The 18,067-nt window shown below is 38.6% G+C and overlaps 1 protein-coding gene across 9 annotated transcripts in view; it reads right to left on the bottom strand.

Moving 5' to 3' along the window:
- The window catches only part of LOC109034958 (uncharacterized), a 73,208-nt gene that overhangs the window by 9,037 nt on the left and 46,104 nt on the right, over positions 1-18,067 (bottom strand). For all 9 annotated transcript variants that reach the window (XM_019048392.2, XM_072303776.1, XM_019048390.2 and 6 more), the window contains 13 exons: positions 17,400-17,558; positions 15,925-16,223; positions 9,923-15,513; positions 8,977-9,074; positions 8,333-8,490; positions 7,653-7,828; positions 6,794-7,047; positions 5,630-5,900; positions 4,797-5,011; positions 4,049-4,174; positions 2,446-2,702; positions 1,499-1,742; positions 697-945 (listed from right to left, as the gene is read on the bottom strand). In XM_019048392.2, the coding sequence (XP_018903937.2) occupies positions 697-945; positions 1,499-1,742; positions 2,446-2,702; positions 4,049-4,174; positions 4,797-5,011; positions 5,630-5,900; positions 6,794-7,047; positions 7,653-7,828; positions 8,333-8,490; positions 8,977-9,074; positions 9,923-15,513; positions 15,925-16,223; positions 17,400-17,558 (8,097 nt within the window). The remainder of the gene's footprint in view (positions 1-696; positions 946-1,498; positions 1,743-2,445; positions 2,703-4,048; positions 4,175-4,796; positions 5,012-5,629; positions 5,901-6,793; positions 7,048-7,652; positions 7,829-8,332; positions 8,491-8,976; positions 9,075-9,922; positions 15,514-15,924; positions 16,224-17,399; positions 17,559-18,067) is intronic.

Genomic DNA, 18,067 nt, shown 5'->3' with positions numbered 1-18,067 from the left:
CTCTGCTCTCTTCGCTAAAAAGACAAGCATGTGATGGACAGACTTCTTTCATTGACATTTTAGAAGTCTCCATGGTAATGAGAGAAAATAAAACCTATCTTCCGTAAGATACTAACAAAAAAAACCAGATTAAGAACTTTAAAGTTTATTTGGACTGTTTCCCAAAATTAGATGATTTTTAAAGAATTGGGAAGTCCATAAACATTCATGTACATTTGAGGTCCCTTGAATTAATAATAGTTCAAAGGCAGTGGCGAGGCGTGAATGATCGATTATCGATATTTCCCCATTTGAAGCAATGGTATTGATTATTAAGGTGTTCATTTCGAACATCCTGTTTATCAATCCTTTTCCATTGGTTTAAATGGCAGATTTATCAATATATTGCAAAACACGCCACCCCACTGTTCAAAGGGGAAGAGTACTAAAGAAAAATTACTGCAATATATTGTGCTTGTTGCAGTTCTGTAAATATACCATAGAATTTCTAAATGAACAAACAAAATTTCGTTAAAGATACGTTTACATCTGAACTATGTGTCCTCATCTTTTTTCACAGAAATTTTTGTCGATTGTACTGATTCTGTAGGGAAAAATTTTCTTTCAACATCCACGCTTTAAAGACTCTGGTGTTTTTTGGCCTTCTTCAGTTTTCCATGAGGTATAATACAAGTCAGAGGCTTCTGAAGAACTTACGATTTTGTATCCAATGGGATAGATGTAGTTGGGTGTGTGGAATGCTTGGAGTTGGTGTGGAAGCAGTTGACCAACGCTGAGAAAAATCAAGCTTCCGACACGCAAGAGGTTGGTATGCTCTGTATGATGCATTATGGCTGCCACTTGTCGATCCTCGTTGCGATTGATATACACTCGACGGTAGACAGCCAAGGTTGTTAGCTCGTTTTCTTTCTCGCTCTTTGGTACATGTATTGCACAATATAAAGTCTGAAAACAGGTAAAAACAACCTTAGTTTCATTTTTCATATAGTAGATTAAAGTCTATCAATTTTAGTTCACACTAATTGCTACAACCACTTAATCTCTCACTCTGAATTACTCCTCTTACATTTGGCTATAGAGGAATTTAAGGGACTACTGGTACACATTAAAGAAACCTATACCCAGAAACAGCAAAGAGTCCTCATTATTTTCCACCGATGTAACACACGATAAAACATTTCACTGTTATTAGTTTTTCTTTTGTCTTTCAATTATTGTGTTTTACTTATTCATACAAATGAAAAACAGCCTTACAGAGTAACACAAATTGGTAAAACACGCTGAGAATAACAGACTGCTGGGAAAACGAGGCGCTTCAATACTGGACACCAAGATACACTGCTTGCCCACAGAAAAACATGTTTTTGTTGATGGCGATTTAATTTTTGGTACTCACAACTTAATTAAAACTAAAATTCCTGTTTATGATATTATTTTAATGAAGAGAAGTTGAAGGCGGTGATTTTCGATTGAAAGAACAAAAAATTTATGTGCAAACCTTGTTCTTGTAAAAAACACACTCGTCCTTGACGGCGCAGCTTAGATGAAACACTGACGAACATCGCAGCTTGTAACACTTAAGAGTTGCTCCTGTCCGATGACAAACACTACAGTTAACAGTGAGACTGTCCTGCAAAGCTTTTTCTACATTCATCAATGCTCCATTGACGGTTTCATAAACTTCATCCGACCACAGGGCACAGTTCAAATGCACCCATTTGTCAACATCAAAATTTAACAACCTGCAAAAAGGAAAACACCATAGAATGACGATACTGGGCAAAGAATCATTTCAATGGGATTTACTTTTATTTTTTCTTTTTCTTAGATTACAAAAGCTGCGTTGTCGAAGTAAACTGTTTGGGACCGTTGGGACCTGTTTGGAGTCTCCGATTCTAAACGCTCAGCATTGTTCAACTCCGTTTGGATTGCCCAATGTCCTGGACTGTTTACCGAACAGAAGTTAACAAGTCATCAGTCTCAGGAGGTAGTTGAGAGCGCTGAGCTAACCTCTAAATGTAATTGTGCACACGGTGTCAGAGTGTCTAGCTAGTCAACAGAGACAACCGACAATGCGTTTCCCTACAGGTAAGTCAACCGTCACTTGATATCAGCTAGCGTTGAGCACCCAACGCTAACTGAAAGTTTACTTCGACAACGCACCTTAAATGAACTTGCAATCAATGAGAGGTGGCCAGGGGGGGGGGGGGGGGTGTAAGCAGGAACTTCTAATGCATAGCTATCAGAAAAGAGCTCTAACAGAGTTTCAAAGTAAAAAATCTAAGTTTTATTGGTAAACAGTAACTTTTAAAGAGAAAAATACTTAGATAATCGAGCAATAAAAATTCAGAGATAAGATTCCTCTACATGTCATCAAAGGTCAAAACGAGAAAAAAAAAGATATGAACTAAACAAAAAATAGTAACAGGCAGGTGAAAGACTAACCTTGAGGGACCATCGGCAACGCCGTCTCCGATTTGATGACAAAACAGGCAAGTTCTGGTGTCGTCTGGTAATTTGGGAGGCATCACAGTTATACCCGCTCGGAACAACATTTCCGTCATTTCTTTATCGCTCGGTTTTTTGTACTTGCGAGGCAAGGGTGGAGGAGTGTTTGATGTATAGATGCGGTACTTGACACCTTTCACAATTTTCTTGTCCTCTTCTTTCTTCTTCTCTGCCGAGTCAAGTTGCTTTAGATCCTAAGAGGTAAAAGTGAAAATCAAGTATAGTTGTACTCTCATCAGCTGTATCATTTAGTTCGTTGGGATAGATATCTCTATTACTCAGACCTTACCACAGTTTTACTAATGTTGCATGATTTTTAATCTTCCTCTGAGGATTTTGTATAAAAACAATTAGCTAATGAGTAAAGAGCGATTAAAAAGATGATTGAGTTAGGAATACTTGAAAATGGGCATTAATAAAAAAACACTAAAAACATTCAGGAGTCACACTAGCAACCTACTGAGATAAGAGCTTTGAGTTTTTCAGAGCGTTCAGAGTACGAAATTCCCATCTATACTGAATTAAGCACCAAAATGGCTTAAATAAGCAGAGTATTGTTTAAAAGATGGCTTAGAAGTAAATGGTAAAACGTGTAAAAACGATTTTTTTTACATTCTTACAAGATAAAGTTAAGACGCTCTCAGCCTTGTTTCCTTAAGATAACAATAATCAACAAAAAACTCTTCAAAGTAGGAAAAACCATCGGTAGAACTGTCAGTTGTCAAACCCATATTTTAGGCAGTTTGCTTCCTTCCAAATCATAGGCTATTTTTGCCTCCACATTATCTCAGTAAGGTCAAAATCAGTTCAACATTACGTTGGCAAGTCCCCAAATTTCGGGAAAAGTTAAAAAAACGAAATTTAAGGTAATTAAATTTGACCGTTTAAATATCATTTTTTTTTAACTTTTCCCGAAATTTGGGGACTTGCCAACGTAATGTTGAACTGATTTTGACCTTACTGAGATAATGTGGAGGCAAATCCAGGGGAAATTGGCTTATTTCGCGGGAAAATTGAATGACCTTTGAATTGACGTATTTGGGGGTCCGAGCCCCCCCTTAAAATTAAATCGAAGTAATTTTTGCAATTTTTACTTAAAAGCGGACACAATTTGGTAAATTTTCCCGTTTTATTTTTTTCTTTACGATAATTTGAACCGGAGTTATGATTTTTTGAAAATAGGTCAAATTTGACCTTTGACCTATCATAACTCGGTCAAAAATTAAGATATTGATCTGCGGTTTGCGCCAAAATTCTTAGTTTTTTATGCTCTTTCGTGATAATTTGTATTATATTTGTATATTTGTATTATATTTGTGTTGTTGTATTTGTATAGTGTATTTTGCTTTTTGTTAAGACTTACATTACATTATAGAATAACTTAAAAAGAGGTGCTCATTTTCCTCATCTCACAATCTGTTAAAAATGATTGTAAATTAATTGATTCCTAGGGAGTAACTCAATAGAAATGGATCTGTTTCTACAAAAGGGAATGAATGAACCTACAATTAAACAGGACACAGAACAGAGAAAAGCTTACCACATCCATTGAAGACTGCGATTCATCATCTTTCACGGACTTATCATCGGACAAAGATGTGTCGAGTTTCATTTTCTTTGGTGGACTGACGACATGGGAGCCAACATGGTTAACATTACTCGCAGCCTGTTTATAAAAGAATCAAAGCAGCATGATGAAAAATAAGAACTAAATGTTACATCCAATCAGAGAAGGAAATATTTGGTTCCACTCAATTTAGCGCATGGTGGAAAGCAGCACTTCTTGGTTTTGAAAAACAGTATCTAAAGTCATAACAAGACGGGGCGGGAACAAGATTAGATGTTGGCAATTTTTTTTTTTTTTTTTTTTTTTTTTTTTTTTTTTTTTTTTTTTTTTTTGGATCTTGTGCTCAGCAACAACAACACCCTCAGCCAATCCTCAATTGTTATTGGGCGGCCATACCGCAGTGACTAGAAAACGAAGAGTACTCATTACCAACTTGTCTGGTGTGAGCTCTTAATTGCTTATGAATAATTTCTTACTAGGAATGATTCTCAATTTCTTAAGAATTACATTTCATGTAAAAAAAAAATTCCAAATGATGCAGAATAATGCAATGGAAAAGTAATGAAATGATGAACTGACTATAATTTAACAATGAATTAAAAACATTTCTGAGCCTGGATCATGCATATTTCAAAAAAAAAAAGGGGGGCAGAGGATAGAAAACTGAAATTTTATGATACATTAAATGGAACTGAATCGACCTAAGTCTGTTGACACTAACCTTATCATTTTGAATAGTAGGTGGGTGATGAAGCAACGCAAGTTGCATGTAACATGATGTGCTGCAGAAGTATAACTCCTCCAAGTTCTGTTCTTCTCGAGGTAGAAATGGCATTTCTGACGCTTTTTTACGAATCAAATTATTTAATATCACAACATCGCAATGACGGCAGAATTTGGCCATGCCATTTAGAATACTCTGGATGTCAACAGGAGCTAAAACAAAAAGTTGAAACCAAAGTTTATGCGTTGCTCACCATGATATCTATTGATGAATGTTCATGATATCAATACCACTGGCTGGAGGTTACCGGAAAAAATAATGTGGTAGCAAACACTGATAACCTCCTTCCTTTCTAAGCATACTTTTCTTACAAAACCAGAAAAATTGAGAGTAAATATTTAACTATAGGAGATTTCATTTGGTGAAGAATGAAAGCATCGAGATTTTGCAGTACCATGGAACATGATAATTTCTTGATTATGAGGCATGATTTTGACTTACAGATAACGATTCCGATAGGAATGGGGGAAATTTTAGGATTACAGATCTCTGGGTCACTTGTGATTTTTTTAAGAGAGAAAAAAATACTCGGGATTTCTCAGCCCTTTTTCAAAATTTTTCACTCTTTACACAAAATTTTAGGCATACTACCTTACTTTCGTTTGTTTGTTTTTTTCTTTTTCAAAATAGGTAAAAAGGAGAAATTTAGAGGCTTTTTCAGGAGATCAGGCGTAAATATAGATGGGCAAAATTGTCTGGACCCACAGATTATCCTGTAAGTGAGGCAAAACAATGACGCAAATGCCGTCACAGAGACAAAATGTACATACCTCCTTCTTTTCCATCTTTTCCTTTGGTTCTGTATAAACCCAGCTGATGACTAGGTGGGGTAGTTGTCCTCTCAGAGATGCGGTAGTTGGTCGGTGCTGGAATCCGCAAAACATTTGCTAGATTTCTCAGCACTCCAACCACATCTTCTGCTGCTGAACTTGATAATGTTAAAGTGACTGTTACATTTGCGCTGTCTTTCAGAGGGCCAGCAGATGGTGATAGTCTTGATTTCAGCAGAATTGACGAGGGTGTTCCTTGATTTTCTTTGTCCTACACATACAGCAAAATATAGGGCGGAATTAGAAAAAAAAAGTTAATCGAATTAATGTACACAGTTATCGTGACACTATTGAATGTTACGAATTTTCGGAGGTATTTCGCCACATCAACCTTGCAATGATACTTGGTAGCTTGAAAAAATTTAAACTACGAATCAACATTGTTTCTTTTTTTTAGGGTTGCCACAGAATTTAGATGATGAAATTGTCTAGCATTTCTCTGTATTCCTTGACACCTTTTGGTAAAATCCCTTGACAACTGAAGATATGTCAGCTGGCTAAAATGACGAAATTTGAAATAATTTTCACGCAAAATTTGTTGTTCAAAATGTCAAACACATTCTAGAGAGAAAATAAGGGTGACGTAACAATTCTTTCCTGACACTTTTGTCATTTACTCTGACTTTTTAAAAATCCCTGAAATTTCCCTGTTTTCCCATACTGTGACAACCTTTTTTTAATATTAGAAAAATAACAAAAAAAAAAAAAAAAATTGATTATTGGCTGCATTGCGAAGTTTGCATTGGGTCTGCTGGATAATTCATAAGGACATATAAACTCGATTGAGGTATATATCTTGGAGCTTTTTTAATATAGAAAGAAAACATCAAAGAAATATAATATCAATGAGTTGTCTTAATATCTTTGAAATTAATGTGGAGAAAACTGTTTGGATCATTTAGAAAAAGGAAACCTGATGGAAAAGTTCCTTAGCAATCTTCCTGTACTAAGACGAATGATTGAAATCAGAATCAATTCAAAATACATTAAAAAAACTCTGGCAAAAATATCTCCATTCATATTTGATGGAGGATTTTTGGATCTTAATTTTCTCCACTGAAAGTTAGAGATTGTTGAAGTTTGCGAAAGGAATAGTAAACATACCGCATCATCAGTGGGTCGCTGCGGTTTGGGATGGAGGACGAAAGGCGAAATGTAGGGAATGACAGGTGACATCCTCTTGAGCATTCGCAGGTGTTTGTCTTCATCCTCGGAGTCATCCTCATCGATCAAACGTAAACCTGGGAATCTGATGGGATTGTCAGGCATAATACACTCAGGTGAGGATGAACTTACGATCGTATCTGGAGTATCAATGTCTCTTTCTCGTATTAGGAAGTCCACTTTCCTTTCATCATCTGTAACGAGGAGAAACCATTCAAATGTTATATTGAATTGACTAACTAATTAACTGATTCAACATTAAACATGATTTTTTGGTATGTGTGGCAGTAAAACCGTTCGTCTCTCTGCAACTAAGATAAGTGTCGACAGGTTTCATGGCTGCTTTTCAAAACCAAATTAAGAAGTCTTCAAGGAGTTCTCGATAAGAAAAAAAATATTTTAGGGGACTTTTTCAGGATGTAAAAGATAAAATAAATTTCCTGGGATTTATGAAATAATATCAGGGAATTTTCAGAGTGCCTTGAAAATTAAAGTTTCTTTTTTCTACAGCATTATTTCTCACTACCTCCATGAAGCGAAAAAAGCATGTAGTACTCACAAAAACAGAAGAAAATTCATAAGTCCTCTTTTAGAGGAAAATAAAGTTGGCACAATTTTAAACTAGAAAATATTGACAAATAATCACAAATTAAAAGGCATCCAGTCAATTATGGACTCTTATAAGCTTAGTAATTAAGCAAAAATTTAATTTTTCTTCTTCTTAAAAATGTAAATATAGGTGAAACGCACTTATGTGTTGGTTTGAGACTGAGTGAATCAAATAATGAAAAATGCTTACAGTCAGTATCCAATTTAAGTGGTGCAAATTCTTCATTGTAGAAGCCTCGCTGGGTGGAGGGTTGAGGCTGAGGCGGTAACGGCATTTCATCACCGAAAGGTTCTGTGGTGTAATAATCACTGACTCCAGGGATGAAAGCCTTCCCGTATAATCCTCTCAGTTCACCAGGTTTCCAACTGTTAAATAAGGGAGGAAGAATATTAAGATTCCAAATGTTGATTTTTTCATTTTGATATCTACGCAGCCTAATTTGCTCCTTTAATTGAGTCATAAAATAAGGCAGAGGGGGAAGGGGCATTCCCTTATAAAATGTAATCTTAGATTACACTAAAATTTCTTGATTTGTTGATCTTCCTGTACCTGCATTGTGACGCAACTTCTCACAATCCATGATGGAAGCCTGGCCGTAGCTCTGCTGCGAGAATCTGAGAAATAAGTATGACTCGGTTCAGAATTTAACTGGCCTACATTAAGATACTTTATTAATTACGAAAACTCTAAATTTACTGTTATGAGACAATAAATTTCAACTCATGAAAGACAATTTTAACCCTAATTTCAGTAATTTGCACAGCTCCCATTACACAAAGATTCATGGTAGCTTTCTAAATAATGATCTCAAGACGGATGATTTGATTTTGAGCGGGCTACAGACAACAAAATAAAACAAAAATCAATACCTGTTGACAACTTTGCTCAAATCTCCAGTTCCGAAAAGTGGACACACAGTGAAATTATTGCCGAGTTTCGGCTCCAAAACAGTCATGGGTGGTAATGTCCTCAGTTGCACCATCAAAGAATCAATAAAAGAATCATAATCTTCTTCCACCTTTGAGCTCTGGAAAGAGAAAAGTTATAAGTTAAGATACCATGCAGAGCCATAAGCAGTGCAGAAGATTTAAGATGAAAAAAATTTGCAATGAGTCGCCCACTCAGCTCCATCTACGATGTCAATACGTGTTACGTTTTGTCTTTAAACAGTCTTTTGCGACTGTGAAGGTCACAAATCACAGTTACCCGACCAGAAATAACTTTTCACAGAGTCACTGACTCAATGCAGATTTTAATACTGCCATGACATTGTTATCAAGCGCATAAAATATGATGAAAGGCAATGATAAGCAAAGTAAAAAATCTGACTTTCAAGGTGATAGAAAATTTCAAAATCCGATTTTCCTTCACAACTCAACAGAAATCAAAAATTGAAAATTTTCTTCCGTCGACTACGGTCTTTTTTCCCCTTGGACAGTCACAAATGTAGAACAATGATCTACAGCACATCCATTCAAATGATTTAGAAGCAGTTTTTGACAATACGACTTACTTTTCTTGGCCTTTTCTTAGGTGTTCCACCAATTGCTTCTTTGCCTTGACTTTGTCTTCTTTTCTGCTGATATTGACGCCGTTTCAGTTTCTTCAATTCTGTAGGAGAAAAAACCAAATAAAGGATCAAAAAGATGCTTTTGCTTAAAATGCATTAGCTGGCAATAAAATCTTGTTTCTCTTTCATCACTCCTTCATTTTTAAAAAGGGATTTGAAATTGAATTTCAAATATCCTTGTAATGTTTATTATAATACCTATAGAATTTTTGAAATTCAATGAGCACGTCACATACATTTTTCTCCAGAGGTAGGGGCATTCTAGTGAAAATAAGCATGATTTGGGTGAATTGCCAAAAAAATGGTTAATTTTTCTATTTGCAAAGTTATCAACTCTCGACTAGCATGTACACTTTATTTGAAATGATAAAAAAATTGGAATCTGGAATGAAAGAGGTCACCATGTTTTCTTTCCCACCAATTTTTCAATAAAACATGTATATTTGTTCTAATTTCAAGTGTAGACAAAAAATTGTTATTCCCTTGGTCAAGTGGTGCGCATACAGTATATATCTGTCAAACTTTATTCACAATTTCAAAATAAATAAATGGAGAATTTTAAGAAGTATTTTGAGGGATTTATAACTCTGGAAACTTAGCTCAACAAGGTTGTGGTTTCATCAAAGCTCTGAAACGATACTCTTTTCCTTGGCTTTGTTATATTTTATGAACGCATCTCCTGAAACGCAACCTTTCATTGATCTTGTCTATTAGGACGTTAAACAACTTCTTCCAATTTAATGTTAAATTTTTGTGCTATTGCTAAGATGAGCTGTTGGGAGCTTCCGATTACATTGCAATTTGAATAGGATAGTTGCTGGAAGAGCACCAAAATTGTACATTACAACATTTAATCTGATGTGGATGGTAGAAAAGAAAATTATCCTACCTTCACTGGTTAAAACAGATGCAGGGGTAGATTCTGTGGAGGAAGCAACTGAGGAATTGTTGGATTGATCGTTCAGCGAGTCTTGAGATTTGGACAGTTGTGGTGAGATCATTTCATCTGATGATACAGCTTCTTTTTTCACATCGACTGTCATGGGACTCATTTTCGGTGATGGGACAACTAAGCCACTTGAATTCACAGGAGACGCTAAGGAGTTAGGCGTAGATGACGGTTCTTTCTTGATGCAAGATGGCGAATCGAATGAACCAGAGCTTGTTGAAGTAGTCAATAGCGGTGGTTTAGTGTCTAAAATTGGAGTGCTGGTGCTGCAAGTTGGAGCAGATGTAGTACACTCTTGCTTGATCACTATTGGTGAGGAAGTGATGGTTGAAAAAGGGCTCCCGAAAGATGTTGTTGAGGGTGTGCTTTTGGCAAGAGTGGGGCTCATCGCTGGTGACTGCGACATAGGAGTCGTTTTAGGTGATGCAGCTGGTGGAGTTACAGTTGGCTTCTGTTCTTCAATAGAAGCTGATGATAGTCTCCTTTGAGGCACTTTCCCATCTTTGTTATCATTGGAGTCGAATTGGAAAATGTTCTTCGTTATAGCATTTGTAATGGCTGAGGAAGTTATCTTCGGTGGAGAAACTGTTTGCTGATGAGAGGTAACCACTGGAGTTTCTTTGGACTCCTTCGGTTCATTGGTTAAAATCGGAGGAATCAGTGCTGATGGTGTTGGCGGCACAGGCAACGCCAACTGGGCTTCTAGGTTAGGCACGACAGGCAGAGTTGGGGCACAGGTTGGAGCTATTACACTTGTTATTGGTAATGAGGTATTAGAACTTGTGGACAGAGTTGTCGGAGTAGCACAGGCTGTGTTTTGCAAAAGCTGCTTGAGGAGAACGTTTTGAGACTGCGTTTCTTCGCCAGACACAGGAGTAGATTTGACAGAAGTTGACAGTAATCTGCCTGATACCATGGACTCGGATGACTTTGATGTTATGATGGAGGACAGAGGAATGAAGTGAGATGGAGATAAACTGTTGGGGTTTTCTTTGATCTTCAAACTTGACAGTTCAGAGCTGCTGATGTTTTTCATTGGAAGTTGAGATGCTGACGACGTTGTGGCTGGTGCTTCGTTTAACAGCTTCTTGATTTGTTCGGATGGAGCTGAGATTAAGCTGACATTTTCAGCCTGACTGCTATTGATCGCAGGAGAGGTGCTCAGTGACTGGACTATTTTCGATTTCAAGGCATCTGACAAAGCTGAGCTTGACTCAGTTTTCACAGATTTCAGTTCTGTTGATGAGGCAACAGTTGATTGCGTGCTTAATGTACTTAAGTTAATTTTCGTTTCAGAAGTAGTGGATGTCACCTCTGCAGAGGGTTTCTGCTTCCCAGTCGCAACTGGCGTTCCAGTTACTGTTGAGGTTGCAAGTAAACTAGAAATGGAGGAAACAGAACTAGCTGCTGTAGAGACTACTGAGCTAGTTACTGCTGTAACTGAGGGTGCCAATGTACTCGGATGCTTCATTTCCGATTTCATCTGCTGCTCAGCTTTCACTAGTGATAATTTGTTATTTATTTCTTTGGATATTTTTAAGTAGTCATTGTTCGTATCAGTTTTGTTAAGTAGTAATTCCAATTTGGAGGCTCCCGGCATTGGAGTGCTAGAACTGCTGGATATTTCTGAAGACGATCGTGGAGGTATAGGTGTTGAAGTTTCAGAGGACAGTTTTGATTCTGCTGGAATACTAATAGAAGGAGAGGAGACAGTTTGAAGTTTTAAAGGGTTCTGTATTGAGGCCTTGATTTGCTCTAAACTGCTTGCACTGGAGGCGGTGACTACTTTGATAGAATCTAATTTAAGTATATTAGGTTGGGGGCCAGCATTAGAATGGGCAAGAACGTAGTGCGTCACAGGGCGATTTCCAGTCGCTAAACTGCCGGATGATCCGAAAGAAAGAGGAATGGACATTCTTGGAGCAGATATTAAAGTTGAGGCTTGGTTCGCAGCTGGAGTGCCTTGGCTAGAGGATGAAATGATCACATTCGAGACAAGTATATTAGTTTTCTTGGCTACTTCATTTAAAGGCAAACTTGTTCCGGTAATGGCTACATTGCTGGATGTTGAATTTGCTGCAGAGACAGACTGGATGACTGGTTTCAGTTGAGAGGTGGAAGTGGTAACAACTGCTTCAGCATTTGTCGTTGAAGATGTAACTATAGTTGCAATTGAAGGCACGGAGGTAACAACTGGAGCCATGGAAATAACAGATGAAACAGAGGAGACTTTGGTCTTACTTAGCTCAGAATCGCCTTGAGCTTCAGAACTAGTTTGTGGTTCAGAGGTTCGTTCTTGAATTTTAGACTCTGAGGTAGTTATCACTTCAGAATTTGGCTGTTCGATTACTTCCATTTTTTCTTCCTTAGGCTCAGTTACATTTTCGATTTTTATGATGGACGAATCACCAACTTTTTCTATTCCGACAACTTCAACTGTGGCTTGTGACAGATCTTCTTTGACATCAACTGATCCACATTCTATGCCCTCCATTTCGATGTCAGATTTACAAGAGCCTACATTTTCGATATCTTTGCCAATGGAAGTTCCGTCCGATTCAGTATTTTTGCCTTCCTCCTCTTCGTCTTTCACATCAATCAGCTGCTGTGGCATTACTTTACCTTTGAAACGTTTACGACCAAAAGGAGGAGATGGCTCATCATCAGACATATCATCAGGTTCTTCATCCTCATCTTCGATATTTTCTTCTTCTTCCTCATCTTCCATATCCTCTTCATCCAATATTAAAATATTCCTTTCATCGATAACGCCCTCCACACCTTCTCCTTCTACATCTAGAACAAGAAGCTCTGATCCAGCAACTAAACAGTCGTCCAGGAGCCCTGGCTCAATTTCGATATTTTGCGATGAATCATCCAACAGCATGACGTTGTTATCCTGCATTTCGTATTTTATTTCATCGTCTTCTTCTTCCTCTTCATCTTCAACCTCCTCTTCTTCATTGGAATTTCTGCCACTGCTGTCATTGTTTACAAGTACAAATTGCCTGGTTACGTTGTCAAAGACGGTGACATCATCAGCATTTTCTTCCTCAGCAGATTCGTTCCGATCGTGTGCTGTTTCGATCCTTGCGATTTGAATGCTTCGCAACATGGACATTTTTTCCTCTTTCAAGTTAATTTGATCTTGCTTTGCGGCTGACGTTGGTGGAGTTTTTGAACAATCATCATCAAATTCATTGTAGTCAGGTGAAACGAGGGAAGCTACACCACTCACTGAGTCAGAATCAGATGGATTTGTCTCAGTTATTTTATTATTACTTGTGGAAGCAGTCGTTGCAATAGCAACGATTTTGTTTTCTTTGGGTGGTACGCTATTTGAGATGGTTCGTTTCGGACTGGGCCTCCCCGTGTTCCAAATCGGGCCACCGCCTCTGAGTCCAAGTTTAATACTTCCATAACGACTCATCATTTCTTGTATGAATGGGATTGGATTCGTTGGATTATGCGGGTTTCCACCTCCACCACCCATTGAATTGTTCCCCGCTTCGGGTGGAGTGCGAGCTGCTGATTGATCAACAGATTGACTTATTGGGCTGTTTCCAGAAACAAGGTGAGTTCCTGACGGGCGCCTCTGTATAAGAGCACTATGCAGCTGATTGTGTTGTATGAGTGGACTTTGAGGAGTTCCTATCATCATTGGTGAGTTCGGAACGTGTCGAGGACTTTGAGATGTAATTGGCGAGCTAGGTTGTTGAAATTGAGATATTGGAGATGCTTGTTGACTCATTTGCTGAGATTGCTGCATCATGGAACCTGGCGACTGTTGAACCATTGGACTTTGAGGAGCCATTTGTGTGGGCTGAACCATTGGGCTCTGCGGAGTCATTTGCTGGATCATGGGGCTCTGTGGCGCCATTTGCTGATTCTGTTGTACCATGGGACCCTGCTGCGACTGCTGGAGCATGGGGCTGTGGGGAGTCATCTGTTGTGACTGTTGTTGTAACATTGGACTTTGAGGAGCCATTTGCTGTTGTTGCTGAATCATGGGACTCAACGGTGTCATTTGTTGAGACTGCTGCATCATTGGGCCCGGCGAGGGATTCATTTGCTGCGATTGTTGAATCATGGGGCTCTGTGGAGTCATTGGTGAGCTGGGTTGTGCGAATTGCTGAACCCGCGGACTGTGAGGGGGCATCGGCGATTTCGGAGGCTGCGCAAATGAGGTCATCGGACTTGCAGGATGATGTAAAGGTGAATTTGATGATGGCTGATTGAATTGTTGAACATTCGTTGCTGAAGGCATAGGACTCTGAGGTAACATTGGAGAGGTTTGCTGAGGTTGTTGTTGCTGTAATGGTGAGCCACTGAATTGGTTGTTGGTAATAGGAGAATTGGGAGTTTGTTGACCCTGATGCAGTTGCATCATCGGACTTTGAGGAGGCATGGGTGATGTAGGTGTTTGCCTCCCCAACTGTTGTTGGATCGGACTTGGTGAAGGCTGAGAGGACATTGGTGATGGCTGCTGCTGCTGCTGTGTAACAACAAACTGCTGCTGCTGTTGAACAAATGTCTGTTGCTGAGGCTGTTGTTGACCGGGAGGTTGCTGAATGAGTTGGCGAAACTGTCCTCCAGCTGCTGTAACGACTGTTTTGTTCTGTTGCTGAGCAACGAGAGCCAATTGATTTTGAACTAATCGTATATGTTGTTGCAGCTGCTGTTGCTGCTGTACAATTTGCAGCTGCTGAGATCTGATTGTTTGAATCCTGGTGTCAACGGCTTCTCCCCCTCCTGCTTGTTGCTGTTGTTGCAATTGCTGAAGTTCTTGTTGCAATGATTGTAAGAGCTGCTGGAACTGAGCTTGTTTTTGTTGGTAAAGAGGCAGTTTCTGCGCAAGTACTCTTCTCTGCTCAGGCGTTAAGAGCAATACTTGCTGAGTCTGCAATATTGTTAGCTGCTGCTGCAGTTCCTGCTGCTGTAAAGACAAAGCTTGCTGTTGACGCTGCAGCTGCTGTCTTTGTTGTGGTGCCATGTTTGGATCCGCTAACTGCTGCTTCAGCAGTTCTTGTTGTTGAGCTAAAGCTTTACGCTGATGTAAAACTTGAAGCTGTCTTTGATGTTGCTGTTGCAGCAACTGCTGCTGCGTTGGCTGCTGTGGTTGCTGCAACTGTTGAATCTGTTGCTGGACTACTTGTCCATCTTGTGATTGTTGGACATTTGACTGGTTATCTGGCTGCAGTGACTGCTGTTGTTGTTGTTGTTGCTGCTGTTGTTGTTGCTGTTGTTGCTGCTGCTGCTGTTGTTGCTGTTGTTGTTGCTGCTGCTGTTGCTGTTGTCTTTGCAACAACTGCCGTTGAAGCAGAACTTGCTGTTGCTGAGGATTAAGCTGAGTTCTGATTCCCTGTGCAGTTATGAAAGTTCCAGTGCCAGCAACAGTTGTTGGCTTTGATGTCTGATACACTCCTGGGGTAGTCACACCATCAGGCCCTTGCAAAGGAGGCATGATATTCGCCCTAGGACGTAAATCTGCCCCTGGTGCACGAATAAACCTTGCTGTTAGTCCTGGATGCCTGAAATGCAAAACAAAATGTTTAAAATCTTCAACACGAAGACAATATGAGAACTTGGACAAGAAATATGTTTTCCTGTCAAATTAATCAAACGGAGATAGGCACAAAAAATACAATCGATTAGCTGAACTTTAATTTTGATACTGATAAAATTTTTTATATTAGTCACACAATTAATTTGACTTTTTTCAGTTATATTTTATATTAAAGGCTTGCACTTAAACGCTTTTGCTTGTTCTATGTAAGGTCTTGGTAGAAAAATCCATGCTTTCTCAACCTTCCTTGATACTTTCCAATAATTTGTCTCACTTTTTTTCCTTACTAAATCTTAACTTTTGCCAAATTTTTGAAGCTAAACCTTAGATATATCTAAATAAATAACAACAGGGAGTGCCTTATGATATTTCTTACCTCATCAATTGATCTTGCGTGATAGTGCTATTAGGAACAAGATTTGAGCGAATGCCTGCTTGCACAACTCTCATTTGTTGCTGCTGCTGTTGCTGCTGTTGTGAGGACGGACTTTGGATTGGCGTTCCAACAGGACTGAATGGTAAGTCCTCGCTCACCTGAGAGAGCGGAGTATCAATGCGAGGGCTCTGCTGCATTGGGGAGCTTTGAGGTAAGCTGGTGCCACCGGGGGACATCATGACCGACGGTGACTGCGGAGATCCACTGTTTACTGGGGGCCTTTGTTTTTTGTTGTATTCCTGCTCAAAATCGAATGATTTAGAATTAGAAGAAAATCAAGACAACTTTTGATCTAAATAAAAATTGGCTAACACACTGCCTGCCATGATGTTTTTGATATGTATTTATTCTGATACCACGACTTCTCAACCCCCCAAACACGAAACTTAAGTTTAGTGGTGCATTTTTCCACTGGAGTCATGCCAGTCATAAGCTATGAACATATACATAACTCCATGGACCGTTGACTTCAGCGGAGCGCTCAACGCAAGCGACAACGTTCCCATCAAAATTACTAGTATGACGCCTGCTGAACCTTTCAATGCCAGTTGATACAACCAGCACAGCAGGTAATGTGTTACAGCTGAACCCTGAAAAAGCATGATAATGTTTTGCAAAATTCTTTCATTCTGATTAACACTAAGCCGAAATTGGACAGTCATAGGTTTTGCCGGTAAAATGAAAGCTGTTCTAGGAAATTTTGACAACTCATTGATTTAACGTTACATTTAAAGCTTTGAGTATAAAATGTATCCTAATACATGATCCTTTCTGCCTTGGATGGAATACTTACGAAAAAATCATGAACTTCGTGAGAAATTGATAATTCTCTAAAAACCAGGGTCAAAACATACTTTATCCATAAGTTTCTGCACAGAACGGTATGTTGGTTCCTATAAGCTGATGAAGTAATATATGATAATGATCCTATATGCTCCTATAAGGTATCCATGAGCATTGAAGGAACCCGATGGTGTGATATGAGAGTTTCTCTGGAGAAATTTAGTATTCGTATCATAAGTTGGTGTTGTAAAAGCATAGTTAGGACAAACTTTATTGAGCATTTTTAGTTGATACAGAAGCTTTTCCGATTTCAAAATAATACGATATTTAATGACCATTTCCTCGGACTTTTCACCATAGATCCCATTCTAGCAGTCTTTTGACTAGCTCCATTCAGAGGTCCTCTCTTAAAAGACCTTCCCCCTTATCTTTAACTGTCCTGTCACTTAATTTACTGATTACGCAGATGAATTATATTGCCAAAATTCAGCTGACAAGGAGTTTTTTATCTGTGAGGGATATTTTGAGCTCAAAGAATGCAACTTTCTTTGGTCTAAGAGGTTTTTGAGCCCATTGGATGGCTGCTAGGACTCACATGACAGTCTAACAACTAAAAAGAATAAAATTCTTACATTAATAAGAGCAGTGTGGGTTTTGGTTTGTTTGCGGCTTTGTTCTAGAAGCTTCTGGAGACCTTGCTGTTCGAGGGTGACTCGTTCTAACTCATGAGCATCATGCTCTGACAGGGTATTGCCAGTTTTCTGACATTGCCGCTGCTTACTGCTTAGAGACTGAAAAAAGCGAATAAGAGAGTGATACATTTTCCTTGAAAATGAGAGACATTTTCCTTGAGAATGAGAGAACGATCAGAAAGTTTGCTTCAGATCACCAAAAATAGCAAATCTTGGTTATAAATATTTGATAAAGTGAGGTATCTCTTCCATTTTGCTATATTTTACTTCTTTCCTGATCCATTGAATGTTTAGATACATCATTTGTCTCCCCACAAAACTAACATATTTTGTCTACTATTTCAGTAATTTTTCGAACATTTTGTTTTTCACGGAAGAACTGTTGCACAAATTAGTCTGGCAATTTCAAATTCCCTTATCACAAGGGTGAAAGAAAATATTTAGAAATGTAGGGAAAATCCATGTAGCAAATCTTTTATGAACAAATAAAATATACACAAGGAACATTGAAACAGCACAATTGCGGTATGTTCATTCGTGCAGAAAACTACAAGATGTGTGCTTGTGTAAGACGAAGGGGCAGGGGCACTCACTGTTTCACTAAAGTC

The sequence above is a fragment of the Bemisia tabaci genome, chromosome 8 (genome assembly GCF_918797505.1).
Source record: "Bemisia tabaci chromosome 8, PGI_BMITA_v3".
Taxonomy (NCBI): Eukaryota; Metazoa; Arthropoda; class Insecta; order Hemiptera; family Aleyrodidae; genus Bemisia; species Bemisia tabaci.
Note: the sequence above shows the minus strand (reverse complement) of the source record. Positions and strands in the feature narration are given on the sequence as shown.